This window comes from Penicillium nucicola (genome assembly GCF_028828085.1).
Source record: "Penicillium nucicola strain IBT 29836 chromosome Unknown utg000005l, whole genome shotgun sequence".
Taxonomy (NCBI): Eukaryota; Fungi; Ascomycota; class Eurotiomycetes; order Eurotiales; family Aspergillaceae; genus Penicillium; species Penicillium nucicola.
Genome location: NW_026643129.1, coordinates 437,810 through 450,962, shown reverse-complemented (window position 1 = coordinate 450,962; position 13,153 = coordinate 437,810). Strand labels below are relative to the sequence as shown.

The 13,153-nt window shown below is 52.2% G+C and overlaps 7 protein-coding genes across 7 annotated transcripts; 2 read left to right on the top strand and 5 right to left on the bottom strand.

Annotated features, from left to right (window-relative positions):
• Nucleotides 1–77: 77 nt before the first annotated feature.
• On the bottom strand, nucleotides 78–2,304 carry N7511_005251 (ELMO/CED-12 family protein; the record flags this gene model as incomplete). Its single annotated transcript, XM_057127628.1, has 3 exons — nucleotides 78–526; nucleotides 578–1,949; nucleotides 2,038–2,304. The coding sequence occupies 3 exons, from the start codon at nucleotides 2,302–2,304 to the stop codon at nucleotides 78–80; spliced, it is 2,088 nt and encodes a 695-aa protein (XP_056984145.1).
• A 702-nt stretch (nucleotides 2,305–3,006) lies between these two features.
• Nucleotides 3,007–4,571, bottom strand: N7511_005250 (protein phosphatase regulator REG1; the record flags this gene model as incomplete). The annotated part of the gene is made up of 2 exons (XM_057127627.1): nucleotides 3,007–3,973; nucleotides 4,036–4,571. The coding sequence occupies 2 exons, from the start codon at nucleotides 4,569–4,571 to the stop codon at nucleotides 3,007–3,009; spliced, it is 1,503 nt and encodes a 500-aa protein (XP_056984144.1).
• Nucleotides 4,572–6,419: 1,848 nt separating this feature from the next.
• On the top strand, nucleotides 6,420–7,377 carry tma22 (putative RNA binding protein Tma22; the record flags this gene model as incomplete). Its single annotated transcript, XM_057127626.1, has 4 exons — nucleotides 6,420–6,468; nucleotides 6,544–6,563; nucleotides 6,747–6,834; nucleotides 6,884–7,377. 4 exons carry the CDS (start codon nucleotides 6,420–6,422, stop codon nucleotides 7,375–7,377), a joined length of 651 nt encoding a protein of 216 aa, XP_056984143.1.
• Nucleotides 7,378–7,540: 163 nt separating this feature from the next.
• Nucleotides 7,541–8,978, bottom strand: N7511_005248 (uncharacterized protein; the record flags this gene model as incomplete). The annotated part of the gene is made up of 2 exons (XM_057127625.1): nucleotides 7,541–8,270; nucleotides 8,335–8,978. 2 exons carry the CDS (start codon nucleotides 8,976–8,978, stop codon nucleotides 7,541–7,543), a joined length of 1,374 nt encoding a protein of 457 aa, XP_056984142.1.
• A 560-nt stretch (nucleotides 8,979–9,538) lies between these two features.
• N7511_005247 (CGR1 family protein) lies at nucleotides 9,539–10,125 on the bottom strand (the record flags this gene model as incomplete). Its single annotated transcript, XM_057127624.1, has 3 exons — nucleotides 9,539–9,679; nucleotides 9,824–9,969; nucleotides 10,071–10,125. 3 exons carry the CDS (start codon nucleotides 10,123–10,125, stop codon nucleotides 9,539–9,541), a joined length of 342 nt encoding a protein of 113 aa, XP_056984141.1.
• Nucleotides 10,126–10,567: 442 nt separating this feature from the next.
• Nucleotides 10,568–11,586, top strand: amcA (putative mitochondrial ornithine carrier protein AmcA/Ort1; the record flags this gene model as incomplete). The annotated part of the gene is made up of 2 exons (XM_057127623.1): nucleotides 10,568–10,669; nucleotides 10,726–11,586. The coding sequence occupies 2 exons, from the start codon at nucleotides 10,568–10,570 to the stop codon at nucleotides 11,584–11,586; spliced, it is 963 nt and encodes a 320-aa protein (XP_056984140.1).
• Nucleotides 11,587–11,826: 240 nt separating this feature from the next.
• N7511_005245 (ubiquitin carboxyl-terminal hydrolase) lies at nucleotides 11,827–12,599 on the bottom strand (the record flags this gene model as incomplete). Its single annotated transcript, XM_057127622.1, has 2 exons — nucleotides 11,827–12,500; nucleotides 12,545–12,599. The coding sequence occupies 2 exons, from the start codon at nucleotides 12,597–12,599 to the stop codon at nucleotides 11,827–11,829; spliced, it is 729 nt and encodes a 242-aa protein (XP_056984139.1).
• Nucleotides 12,600–13,153: the final 554 nt, after the last annotated feature.

Genomic DNA, 13,153 nt, shown 5'->3' with positions numbered 1-13,153 from the left:
ACATCCAGCCATGATGGGTATATTGACCAGAACCCCCCGAAACAAATCCCTCAAATCCCAAAAAAAGTTCGTATAATTTATGCGCCACCAAAGACATCATAATAATAGTCTTCATCTAGTCCATCACGGGATGGAACCTCAGGAGCCTCGCCTGCGAAGGTAGCATCGTCGAAGCGGACATTAAGCAGACGGATTTTCAACCCGTAGTTGCTGACCAGATCAATCAGCTTGGTGGTCTCGGCGGTGATGGGTTGCTGGTTTAGAAGCATCAATAGACCGTCCAGCCATTCAGATGCAATGCTGTGTGAGGAAGGCCGCAGCGTAAGTAGGACCACCTCTTTCTGGGTTGTCCTGCTGGCCGAGCGGGTATGGCCCTTGCCTTGACCATGAGAAGAAGATGGAGCATAACCGTGGATGGTGATCTTGGTTGCTGGCTGACGGGGCGTAGACTTGACTGTAGCTGTAGAAGCATGGTCTGGTGTTGTGGAAATATTGGAGACTACAGATGACACCATGGAGAGGTCAACTGTGTAAAATTGTTAGTATGAAACACACAACACGGCGAAGCAGCTCTTACTTTTCTCTGGCAGAGTATCTAGCTCTGGAGCCCCGTCACCCATGGAGTTAAATGTCCCGAAATGTAGATATCGTCGATTGTGAGAGAGTTGAGCAAACCGATGTGACCCGGTGGACTTCTGCACTGCTCCATCGGCTTTCGAGCCAGAGTCCATGGCAAACCAAGCCCCTCGAAGGAGACATCGGATTCGTTGCTCCTTGACAAACTGAAGGGCTTCGTGTTGGAGCTCCTCGCGCACCTGGCGCAGGTGCGGACCCCATGCATCCTCGTACGTAAGTTCGAGAAGTTCCATCTGTAGCCCACGCAGACGGTTATATTCAAAATCGGCCAGCTCCTCTTCCACATCCTGTACATCCTTGGTCCGAGAAGCTCCGCCGACCACGGATTCGATGAGGATCCGTATGAGCTCGATAAGCTTGTCCAAATCCTCCACTTCAGCGGCAGTCGCCTTCCACAGGCGGAAGAAGGCTTGCAACCCGGCAACATGAAGCCGGGTCCAATGTAATAGTAACGGCTGGAATAGTTTATCAAAGCCCGAGCGAGACTCCGAAATGAGATATGCCTTGGTATCATCCATCTCAGACTTGTCCACTTCGAAATGCTCGTATAGAATCGAAGTCACGGCCAGAGAAGCGCGTGCAATCGGGCACCGTTGTCGTGCCGGCTTTGTAGAATGCTCCAAAAGCATTTTTTGGAATTCATCCTGATGGCTGCGCACATAGTCCGCCAGATCCATCATCCCGAGGAAACCAACTTCGTAGAATTCCATGGCTGGGCTCTCCGTCTCGAATCCCAGCCGCCTCCACTTCTCCGGATGATGTCGTTTTGAGCGCCGTGCATCGTCGCCATTTTCAGTCGTCTCGTCGGGGCGCTTCGGCGGGTTACTGGCTAGGTGGACCCCCTTCAACGCGCGGCGATGTTCAGGCTTCTCTTGGTTGACTGGAAGGTCTCTCCATTTCCGTAACAGCACCTTTGTCAACGACTGGAATTCGAGTAATGGATGCGCTAGGTCTTGCAGGGCAGAGTCCTGCATCAGCATATAGACAGCCCTGATCACCCCCAGATCCTGGAGCTTTTGAATGAACTTGGGCCACTCGGCTTCAGAGTCGTGTGTGATCGAGTCGCGCATGAGGGAGTTGATCAATTGTAGGGCATTGGCGCACAGGGCGTGGTCGGCGGAGGAGAGTCGGCTCACTAGCATTTCCAGGAATTGAGGGTATATAGCGATGGCGGGCTTCAAGGCACGGAACCCAAAGTGGTCGACCTGGGATGCACGGTTCCCGATGTACGGATGCGAGACGACGGAGACGAGAATCGACATGGCGCCTCGAAGAATATTGACCAGGGGATGGGTGACAATCAATTCGACAATCTGTAATGATCTGCATTAGCTTCTGAGACGAAAGGCTTCACTCCAGGCCAGGCCAGGCATTGCAGCTCAGGGCAACAAGAGAGCTCACTCGTTCCACCAACTCCTGATCAACACATTCCCACCCTTTATCTACGTCGAGCAACCTGGCGAAGCTGGTCAAGCTATAGGCCAAGGTATTGCCCGTCGCATGAAGAGTTAAATAGCGTAATCGGACCAGACCCCCCTCTGCGATGAAGAGGTCCGCAAAGGACGGGTCGCCGATGTTGCTCTGAAGCTTGAAGACCGCCATCTTGCGCACGGCATCTTCATCGCTACCCAGGCGCTCGACCAATTCAGAGACATTGACATTCTCCATGACTGTAGGGGTAAGGGATTGGAGAACGCGGAGATGGAAATTCGGGAGAAAGATCAGGGGGCTGTGGGGCAATTGATCTACAAACGCCTTCAAGCGCCCTATTATGAGTGAACTTGTCTTTAGTTATAGGTTATAACTTCAACTATCCAATTCTAGGTTGTGATTTCTTGTAGGTTGTAGCCGTGTCCCGTTCACTCCCCCATCCTCTGGGTCGGAGGCCTCTATGGACGAAGCTTCGACTTCTTTTCTTTCTCATTTCTAAGTATAATAAGCCTATCACCCGCAATGATCGAAAGGGGGGCTTCTTGTGAGACTACGCTTAGTCTTCGGGAGATGGGTAAGCAAAATAGAAGCCTGATAAACAGTGTCGGAGTATAGTAAAATAGTAAATAGTCAAAGTGCCCTGAACCAGCGTGGGTCCGCAATTTAACTATCTCGCCCACGTGACTCCGGTGTATAGGATCCACTCCTGGCCTCAAACGCGTTGATTTCCGGCGTCAATCCCAAGTCCTCATGTTCTAATGGTAGTTGTAGACTGGAACTTCTAGATATCTCATGGATAGAATGAAATATAGACTGTAGAACAGAAAGATGATATTAAATTCATTTGATTATGGACATTACTTCGTTATATTCATTCCTATACTCCATACATGGGAATCTATACAGGACACAACGCCTTTTCCCCTTTCATTATGTACTTTATCGTCGCCAGCCCACGTTCCAGATCACATGAGCTATGTCTCGTGCCGTGTTCACGGTGTCCACGACGCGATCCAAGATGCTGGAGCTGGGGCTTTCATTTTCTCCTTCGGGCATGAACATGCCCGAGGCAGTCAGCCGCAACGGACGGGCTGAGGTAGGATCATCCTCGACAAACCAAGGCCGATCACGATCCGGGTAATTGCCTGTGTAGTCGAGATCGGGATCTTCATCGTCATCCAAAAGGAAGTTGGCCGAAGGTTCGGGCCGCAGAGTTTCTACAGAGGGAGAGGGGGATAATTTGGAAGCGTTCGCAGTCGGATTCGGGGTGGACCAACGACCCAGTATTGTTGGAGGACGAGGCTCGGGGGGATCGCCTCGGTATTTGAGTGTGGTAGAAGGGAGGGGAGCGATGGTTTTACCCTCGCTGAAGCTGTTGCGAGGGGTGCTGCGAGTGCTGGGGGATCGATCGGAGATCTGCCTCATCATGACCACGCCATCATCAGATGAATCATCTGCAAAGGTCGCGGGCCATTCATCGAAGCCCTTGGCTTCAACCGCAATGCATTGCACGACTTCATTGTTGAAGTGGATATGACGGCGTTCAATCGGAGATGCCATGCCAGATGAGGACGAGGTGGTGAGAGTGCCGCCCAAGGAGTAAGTTGAGCTGCCGGTCCGGTGATGTAGTTGGTCCAAATCCGTATTGGATCTTGGGAAGGGAGGACGAGCCCAGCCATTCTCGGCTTCTTGGGCCTTGAGAATGGCCCCGGCGTGCTGAAGTAACGTATGTTGGGAGAGGGACCGCTGGAGGATAGCCTCCGAGGCAGTCTTTTTCTTGAGAATCGGTTTCCGATCTAGGTAAGAGTTCGGGGTGTCCAGGCGACTAGGAGGAGGAGAAGGGGTTGCACGTTCGCCCGAACTTTTCAATGGGCCGTAAAGCCAGGTGACATCGCAATCTTTTAGCCTGTTTGGAGAGTCAGCGGGAGAGATCAAACGACCGGAATTCCAACCACGAAGATAACCCACCAATTCAGGCTTTCTGGCGAGACGGTCCTCAGATTGTGCTTGGCTTTGGCCCATGTCCGCCACGAGGCATTCTCCAACCGTACTCCATTACTGTAGTCGTTCCTCCGACTCGTCACATAGCGCCACGAGGACCAAATGTCTTCCTCTTTCCAGTCATGCGACAGGTAGTCCACATGCCTTGACGGTTCATCCTCGATTGAAGTGTCATCGACGGCAGGGGCGACCGCCCGGGTGGGATGTGAATCCGTCGAGGCGTCACTCTCATCTCCTTCTAGAGCATGGTGCATAGGTTCAGATTCGTAAGCAGGGAGGACCAGTTCATCAGGCACACTATTTAAGGGGTAGGCGAGTGGCTGCGAGACAGGCATGAAAGTCGGAGAAGGAGGAGCGGATAGAGTGGAAGGGGGAGAATCCCTCCGATACGCATCGTGCATGGGTGATTTGCTATCCAGTTCCAGGAAATATCGCTGCACGGTGGGACACCGGCGAGGATCCGGGGAAAATGAGGCTTCGCGGGGGACCAACAGCGCCGTCATGGCCGGATGATGTAATGACAAGGGGGTCACGCGGGTACAGGCAGAGGGTCATTGGCTGAGGATCCGGTGATGGAAGAGAGGCGAGAAAGAAGAAGGAGAAGAAGAAGAAGAAGGAGAAGAGGAAGAAGACCAAGAGACCAAGAAGAGGAAAGAAAAGTTATAGAAGAGAGAGAGAGAGAGAGAAGTAGACGATGCACCAAGGAAAACGGGGGTGGAGACGCGGAGAGAAAGTTGAGAAAAAGCAACGAACAGCCAACTTGATATAGAAAACGAACCAACTTCCTAACTCTTCCTAACTTCACTATTCTCGCCACTGTGTTTTGGATTTTCCCTTTTATTATTTCCTAGTTTTTCTAAGAGGCTAGACCGGACGAAAATCTAGTGCAACACGATTCTCCACATCTGCAAGTCGTCAACTATAACGGCTGGCTGTGGATCTATAGGGACCGAGAGTCTACGGGCCTGAGCACTCCCTGTTTCGCGTGTTTTCTCTCTCTATCTCGTCTCTACGTCTTTGTCGAGGTCCTGTTCTTGTTCGTGGTCGGGGTTATACCCTCGATCCGGTCTCAATCTGGCGCCCCGGTCTGATTGCGTCTAACTTTCTGGAATGCCTTTCATGACGCAAAACCAAGAATCCTGTTGGTCAACCACACGATCGACGGGCCGATGGGATCAAAGCCGAGCCCATCCAGGCGAAACACGGACGTGTGTGGACCGGAAGATAAGCGGGATCGAGATCATTCAGGATTGGGCTGATTGGAAGGTTGCATCATGTCTATTTCCAGGGTTTACCAAGTATAGGCAACGTTAGTGTGGTGGCGTATGCAAACGTCGGAACCACACACTCTCTCCCACACGCCGAAACGGGAGCTAGAGACAAGACGAGAGGAAGACCGGCAACACCAAGAGGGCGAAAAACGAGAGAAAAAAACAAGAGACGCTCGTCGAGTTGGACAGGAATTACCTTTGTCTGTGCGCTTGCATTGGTCCTGTGCATGATTGGCCTCCGACTAAACCCTCAACAGACGCCCATTGTTAATGCCAATCAACCAGTGGGATCGGGTCCTCGCTGCATGTTACCGTCCAGCGGGTTCAGGCCCTCTGGGTTGAAACTGGACTTCGTGTTCTCGGAGACATATTATCTCCCACTACTGCCGACCCCCCGGTTTTCTCCCCACGGGCCCCCCCTTACGCCTGTCACCACGACGAGCCATTATTGGTTGAGGGCGAGGGTATCAGAGTGGACTTGCTCTGCACAAGGGGTATATCGCCAACACAGCTAAGTTGACGTACACCAAGAAGTTGCTCCTCTTCCCCTGGCGCCTGGAAGCTATCTAATCAGTTTGGCGGATCCGCACACCGGGCACCAATAGACGCTATCATCGCATGATATGCAGTTTAACGGTTCAGCGCCTGCATTCTTAGCCTGGGGCCTGGGGCCCCAGGCTCCATATCCCCCATGTCTTCCCGGGGCGGGACCCAGTTGCTGGATGAGCTGTTGAGAGATAGGATCCATGGATGTCGTGATAAACAAATGTATGGATTCGTATGTCAATGCCAGTGTGTTGAGTTTGCCACTTGCATTGAACCATGTGAAGTACACCATATCTTGCGTCAATCCTCGTCCGAGGAACCAGAAGTAGATGCAGGTCGTAAATAGTCCCGACATGGCTCCTGGAGATGATCCTTACACTCGACAGCTCCGATCCATTATCGGACCTCCCTCCCACGTGATCTCCCAAAGTGGCCTAGCCGGCAGAACTGCCCCTCCGCCCCCCCGCGAATGTGTTGACTTTTGAGAGCGAAGCAGTCTAGACTACTCCGGTACCTATCTCTAGCTCTCAAACCATGGAGGAATCAGGATCAGAACCCGCAAGACAAGTGGTCTATTGTGGAGGTAAGGATCAACCCCCACCCCAGTGGCGCAGAAACCTTGGAGGAAAAATAGTGCTGACGGAATCTATTCCGATAGTTTGCACATTACCCCCAGAGGTACGATCGTTATTTCTCCCTTCCTGGATGTGAAGGTCCAGCCCCTTCCCCCGCCCTTATCATTTCCCAATGTTGCGTGGCATAGCTTGTGGCCAGAGGATAGCGCCCGCAAAGCGCAAAGCTTACCCTTCTCGACCTACCTCTACATCTGCTCTGCTTCAATGCTAACTGGCTGCGGGATAGTATTGTGAATTTGGTGGTACTGCCAAAAAATGTGAAGAATGGCTCAAGGACAATGATTCGGACCTATGGGATAAGCTATACTCCGAAGGTATGGAGCTCCTGTTGAGGGCCGTGTGTACACTTTGACATGCAGCTAGTCAAACCACAGCCCCTCCCTCCTCTCTCTCCCCCCCTCCCCACATACGTGATAACTGACTCTCCACCAGATGCTTTGAACGCCAACCTCTCTACCCTGTCAGTCTCGGCACAAGAGCGTGCCGCCAAGGATGCAGCCAAGAAGGAAGCCAAAGCTGCTGCAAGTGAGGCGCGAGATAGCGAGCGCAAGGCTGCCTCCAAGGTTATTATTAAGCGGGTGGAACGGAACAAGCGCAAATATGTGACTGTGGTCATCGGTCTAGAGGTCTTTGGTCTGGAGAACAAGAAGATTGCAAAGGATTTGGGCAAGAAGTTCGCCACTGGGTCCTCGGTGACTCGGTCCCCAGCAGGCATAGAGGAGATTACTGTCCAGGGTGATGTCAGTGATGACCTTTCCGACTGGTTACTCGAGGTGCACGGGAACAAGATTCCCGAAGCAAACATTGAGTTTGTCGAAGACAAGAAGAAGAAGAAGACCGAAGCGGCCTTGCCGTAATAACGACCAACGACTCCATTGCAGACTGGTGGGGGGGTATCATGACAGTTCAATTAAAAAACAAACAAAAGTACAAATGCAAGATTGCATCCTATGTAAAGCCTTGCAAAGCCCCCATTTCCTGTTTCCCAGAAAGTCTATCTGGAGGACAGCACAAGCAATGTCATATTTCATCCAACACTTTCAGCGGATCATGTTCTGTAGGCAAAGTATCGGGTCCGGTCCGGACCTCTGTCGAGGTAGTAGGGCCAGCCTTTGCCAGGCTCTTGCGGCGATCTGCAAGGCTGGATGGGTACGGCGAGGCCCCTGCAGCAGACCCTTTTCCTGTGCCATCTAGACCGAGGAATGAATCCCATGTATCGGACTGGAGTGGCACAGAAGATTGGTTCAACGCCGTCAGATGTGACAACAATGCGTCGGGGGACTGGAATGGTGGCCAGTTCTGGAAGACGAGAGCGAGCACAAGCACAAGAAGTGCACTAGTGGCAATGCCCCAGAAGATGCGCAGACGACGACTGGTGCGTGTTTGCCACTCAGTTTCGCGCTGTTCCCAGCTATCAATTTCATGTCGTACGGTCTCAAGTCTCTTGTCTAATTCTTCCACTCGCTGTCGGCCTGTTTTCATGCGCGCATGTAACGCGTCTGCTTTTTCAATCTGCGGTTCAAATCCTTTAAGGTCGCTGATCTGTTTTCGAATATCTTGGTCTAACCCGGCAGTTTCACGTTCAAAGTTGCCCAGGAGCGTCGAAGCCGAATCAGATAGCTCCTGAAAAGACGAGATGGTCGAGTTGAGCGCGGTGATCTTCTCAAGTAGATTGTAATAGGTGTAGTCCAGTCGACGCGTAACATCCGTCGCCAACGTTCCAATTGAAGCCAATGCAGACCGTAGATACCTGCATAGTAATTAATATATCATGCATTGCAGCCGCACCCGCAGCATAGAAAAGGATTGCGTACTCTTCCCCCTGTTTCCTACGCTTTCTTACCCTCTCCAAGTCTTCCGGCGATTGAATCTCCTGCCGTCGTATCGGGCCCAAACGCTCCTGCTCAGGCAGGTCGAACAAACTCCCTCTGCGGCTCCCATCCGGCCCGGTCGAATCCGACCCCCATCTCGATCTCGTGGTTTCCCTTGTAATCGGTCTCAACAATCCATCATCCCCATCACGGTCTTTATCCCTCCCACCAGACCACGTAGGCAAGAGTCCCCTCGCAGTGGCCGAGGACGCCAAATGGCTCATATGACGAGGAAGCCGTAGCTCTCGCGACTTGCTGTGTTTATGGGGTTGGGACCGTGAGCCATCATATCCGACGAACTCGACCGGTTGCCGAGACGGAGAGGACAGGCGGGTTCGTCGTGACGAAGACGAAGCGTGTGAAGTCGCCCCCTTGGGAGAGATTCCGCGGTCGTCTAAGCCATAGCGGCTGGGTCGGCGGGAGTGTCTGCCGGTCCTGCTTTCGCGTGTGTTGACTGCGGAGAGTTCCTCTGGGGTGGATTGTTGGTCACTCAGTTGCGTTCTTCGAGTGGAGCTTTTGGAGAGAGGAAATGTGGCTGATGTGGCTCGAGAGCTTGCAAAGGATGGGCTCTTGTGAAGAGGATCCATGGCGACTCATCGCGAAAGAGGCTTGGGGAAGCTTGTCTGAGTGGAGTTGGCGATGACGCCAAGGATCGGCGGTTAGCTTAATAAGATTGTTCGAGTCCACTGGTGATACTGCAGTGAGTTGACTACTAACTTATCACTATTAACTACTATTGATCAGTTGCATAAAGCAGGCAAATCCTCATTTTGTGGGACTGTGATTGGCCATGTGTACATTGATTGACTTGGTAGTCGAGACCTCGTCTTTTCTAGCCTCACTACTGTATACCGACAGTGCACTGCGACTAAATGTCTATCCATATGCATATTGACTATTTCCAATTAAAGCTTGCGCAGCAATCACACAGAATGTGCTCTACTCAGCTTGACTATCCAGTGATGAGTATGAATATGTAACCAAAAAGAAGCAGTTCGTTGACTCGCTATTGTAGTGACCCAGAACCCTCAGAACGCCTGAAACAGCCCATGCCATGAGTCTGTCGCCAATATCCCAAGCCGATGTAAATACACATGCAAAGTAGGGTATGGCGATATGGAAAAAAGGATCTCGATAATCGGGCTGCTCACGAGTTGAGCAACTTGTTGCGCTTCTCTCTGCGCTTGAGACGCTCCACCCGCTTGTGGTGCATCTTCTCAGCCATCTTCTCAAAGCGAAGCTTCTCCTCCTTGGCCTCACGGCGGTCCTTGATGCGTTGGATACGGGCCTGGGTCGCGACATTCTCGGTCAGTGATACCATTCTTGGAAGTTGAAGTCGGAGATAGTGCATTATTATGGAGACCACAGGAATGGGAGACAGTCACAAAAACTGCAGGGTGAGACAGCTTGGGAGCGGTAAAGCTTTACTCACCTGACGTTCGGCCTCTTTCTCCTCCTTCATCTCACGCTCCAACTCCTTGACAGCATCCTGGTGCTTGCGCAACTCTTGACGCTTAGCGTACGAGGTCAAACCGGCAGTAGGGCGGAATGCCTTCTTAGTGCCATGCCAGTTTTTGCCTGTAAGTCCGATCGGGTCAGCCGAGATGAGGAACAGCAGGGAAGTGGAGACTGGGCATGAATTCCATAATTTTTTTTCCCCTTCATTTTTTTTCACTTACCATTTTTCCGCATGCCAGTTGAGGGCACGGTCTGGGTCTCTGTAGCGGTAGACATGTCCAAGAACCTCTTGAAACAATGGTGCTCAGAGGTCAAAGTGGGAGAGAGAGAGAGGAAGGAAAGAAACGTGAAGCGGGCAGACGTCTCAGGATCCGAGTTTTTCCTTTGATTATCTCGATCTGATAAAATGTCTTGGCACGGAGGCGCTAGACAGAAAATGCCCTTCGACTCCACCTTTCACTCGTCTTCACTTTCTCCAACGGGCTTTTCCCTCTTGTTTTCCCTCGTTTGACTCGTTTTCCTCCCGACTTTGTCCTCTTTGCTTGTTCGCTTCTGTCCTGGTGGCTTGGCAAGCCTCGTAGGCCCATCAATTCCCTCACACCGCCCCCTCCCCCCACTACTCTTGACTTCGCTTTTAATCCCTCTTACAACCCCCCCGCCTCTTCCCCTCTTACCATGTCCTGTCGATAACACTCTTCACTTCTCTTGAACATACTTGATGGCGACGGAGCATGCGATCATTACTGAGCGGCCGATGGAGCTGCCGTCCCTCCCGCCCAACCAGGGCTTGGAGGCCGTGAAGGACATCATCTTTGGATCGGTAAGGAGACCTATGCTGCATGGCATGAGAGAAACAGACCACTGACAGGCTTCCAGACAGCCGGTATGGCAGGCAAACTCATTGAATACCCCTTCGATACCGTCAAGGTTCGATTACAGTCACAATCCGCACACCTCCCCCTTCGATACTCCGGCCCGCTGGACTGTTTTCGCCAATCGTTCGCTACCGATGGCTTCCGGGGACTTTACCGAGGGATCAGCGCCCCGATGACGGGGGCTGCCGTGGAGACTAGCTGTCTCTTCTTCAGTTATCGCCTGATTCAGGATACCTTGCGCGCCACCGTGTATCCTAATATGGAACATCTCCCGTTCCCGGCTCTCGTGGCGAGTGGTGCCCTTTCGGGCTCAATCACCTCATTGGCGCTTACTCCGATCGAGCTGGTGAAATGCAAGATGCAGGTACCCGCTGAGTCGGCCGCTAAACCGTCTGGTCCCATGGCCCTGGTCGCGACAATCTTCCGCCAGGAAGGACTGAAAGGATTCTGGCGCGGCCAGATGGGAACGCTTATTCGCGAGACCGGTGGCAGTGCCGCTTGGTTCGGTGGATACGAAGGTGTCTCCTCTCTCTTCCGCAAGTACAACAAGTCACAGGCACAACCGGCCTCTGACTCACTCCCCATCTACCAACAAATGATCGCTGGCGCAACCGCTGGTATCAGTTACAACTTCCTCTTCTACCCTGCCGACACCATCAAATCTCGCATGCAAACCGAGGATATTTCCCGACTCCCCGCCAGTGCCCAACGACAGACCTTCTGGAGCGTCTCCAAGGGGTTATGGCGACAGCAGGGACTCAAGGGCATGTACCGCGGGTGCGGGATCACCTGCGCGCGCTCGGCGCCCAGTTCCGCCTTTATCTTCTCTGTATATGAAGGATTACGGCAGTACTTTGGATGAAAAGAAAGACAAAAACACTGTTAGACTTTGCATATAGACTTGTGCCTTCTCCGGGGTTCTTTCGGGGGTTCCATTACTTTTTACTTCGGATTTTGCACCGCGTTATACCCCGAATACATTCGAAGACAATTCTTCAGGAGATTGGATGAAAAGAAAAGTTCATGTCATGCTATGATTTGTACATAAAAAAAAAGATCCTGCCCACAGACGTTCTTCGCTTCTTCGCTTCATCCTCCCAGCTCATCCTGATACAGCAACCAGACTGATCCCCTTATGATCCACCGTCTCAGCAGCCTGTAGAAAGCCCTCCACCGTCATGGCCAGCCCCTTCTCCGAGAGCAGATCCAGCTCCCCTTCCAACTCCCCCATCAACCACGGCCCATTCATCCCCCCATTCAGCTCCCACACCTTCCCGTCCCTCTGCACAAAGGCCACAAAATGAAACCCACAATCCTCCCGCGGCGATGGCACAATCGAGCACCCCTGCGAAGCCGCATCCATATGCGCCTCCTCCAAGAACTTGGACTGGTAGAGCAATTCGGCCCTCTCAGCGGGTTGCAGCTCAACGGCCCTTTTCACCAACGCCTGCAGCTCCGCACCCATCACATGTTTCCCCGCATCCAGATTCAACAGGACATGAAGAACAGCCATCAAGCCACACGCATGTCCAATCGTCTGCTTCATCCAGACGACGGGCTCCTCCGGCCCGCTTCCTGTATACACCGGGATAGTGGGTTCCACGGCGGCGCGAGTGGCTCGGTAAATGGGTTCATCGGCGAGGAGAATGAGCGCGTTCACGGGTCGAGGGATGTGGGATAGCATGTCGGGCGTTGTCGAGAGCACATCGTGGAACGTCAGGGTTGGAGAGATCCCCAGGTTTCTACATAGATGGGTGATGGTATCGGGGTTGTTTTCTGAACGGTGAGCTATAGTTCTCGAGTCAGGGTGCAGTGATTACCTAGTGGAATGAATGTTTTACGACCGTTGACGATCTGTACTCCTGGATGAGCCATGTCTGCTATTGGTATTTGAGATATCTGAGGCATCTGAAGCATTTGAAGCATCCAAATCAGGTGTAGAGAGAGGAGTTGAGTGAGGGGAAACAGAGATTAGTCATGTCAGCGTCAGGCTCTGAATGTTCTTCTTTCTTCTTGGACTCCCTCGATCTGTTCTTGTCCTGGTTTGTCTTCACTCTGGGCTATTCGATTTGGTCCAGGAAACATCGGCAATTCCCATCGAGAAATAACCGCGTGTGTGAAAACTGGACAGGCTAACCCCCCGGGTCCTCAGGTCTCTGGTGTGTTTTTTTACACTTCGATTTGCACTGGCGAATAGTTCCCATTCCGGAGACTGGGCTGAGACTGGACTGAGAACCAAGACGCTCATATCGAACGACTGCTCACATCCAACAAACTAGCACAAACGCCTGCAAATACCATCATGTCGATAGAACAGAATAACAGGAGTGAATATCAAACCGGGTTGAAAACCAGCTCCACTAGACTTCGCCAATCATGAAGCAGAGACAGACAGGATGCACCTCCACAAGATTCAGCCCTATGGCTAG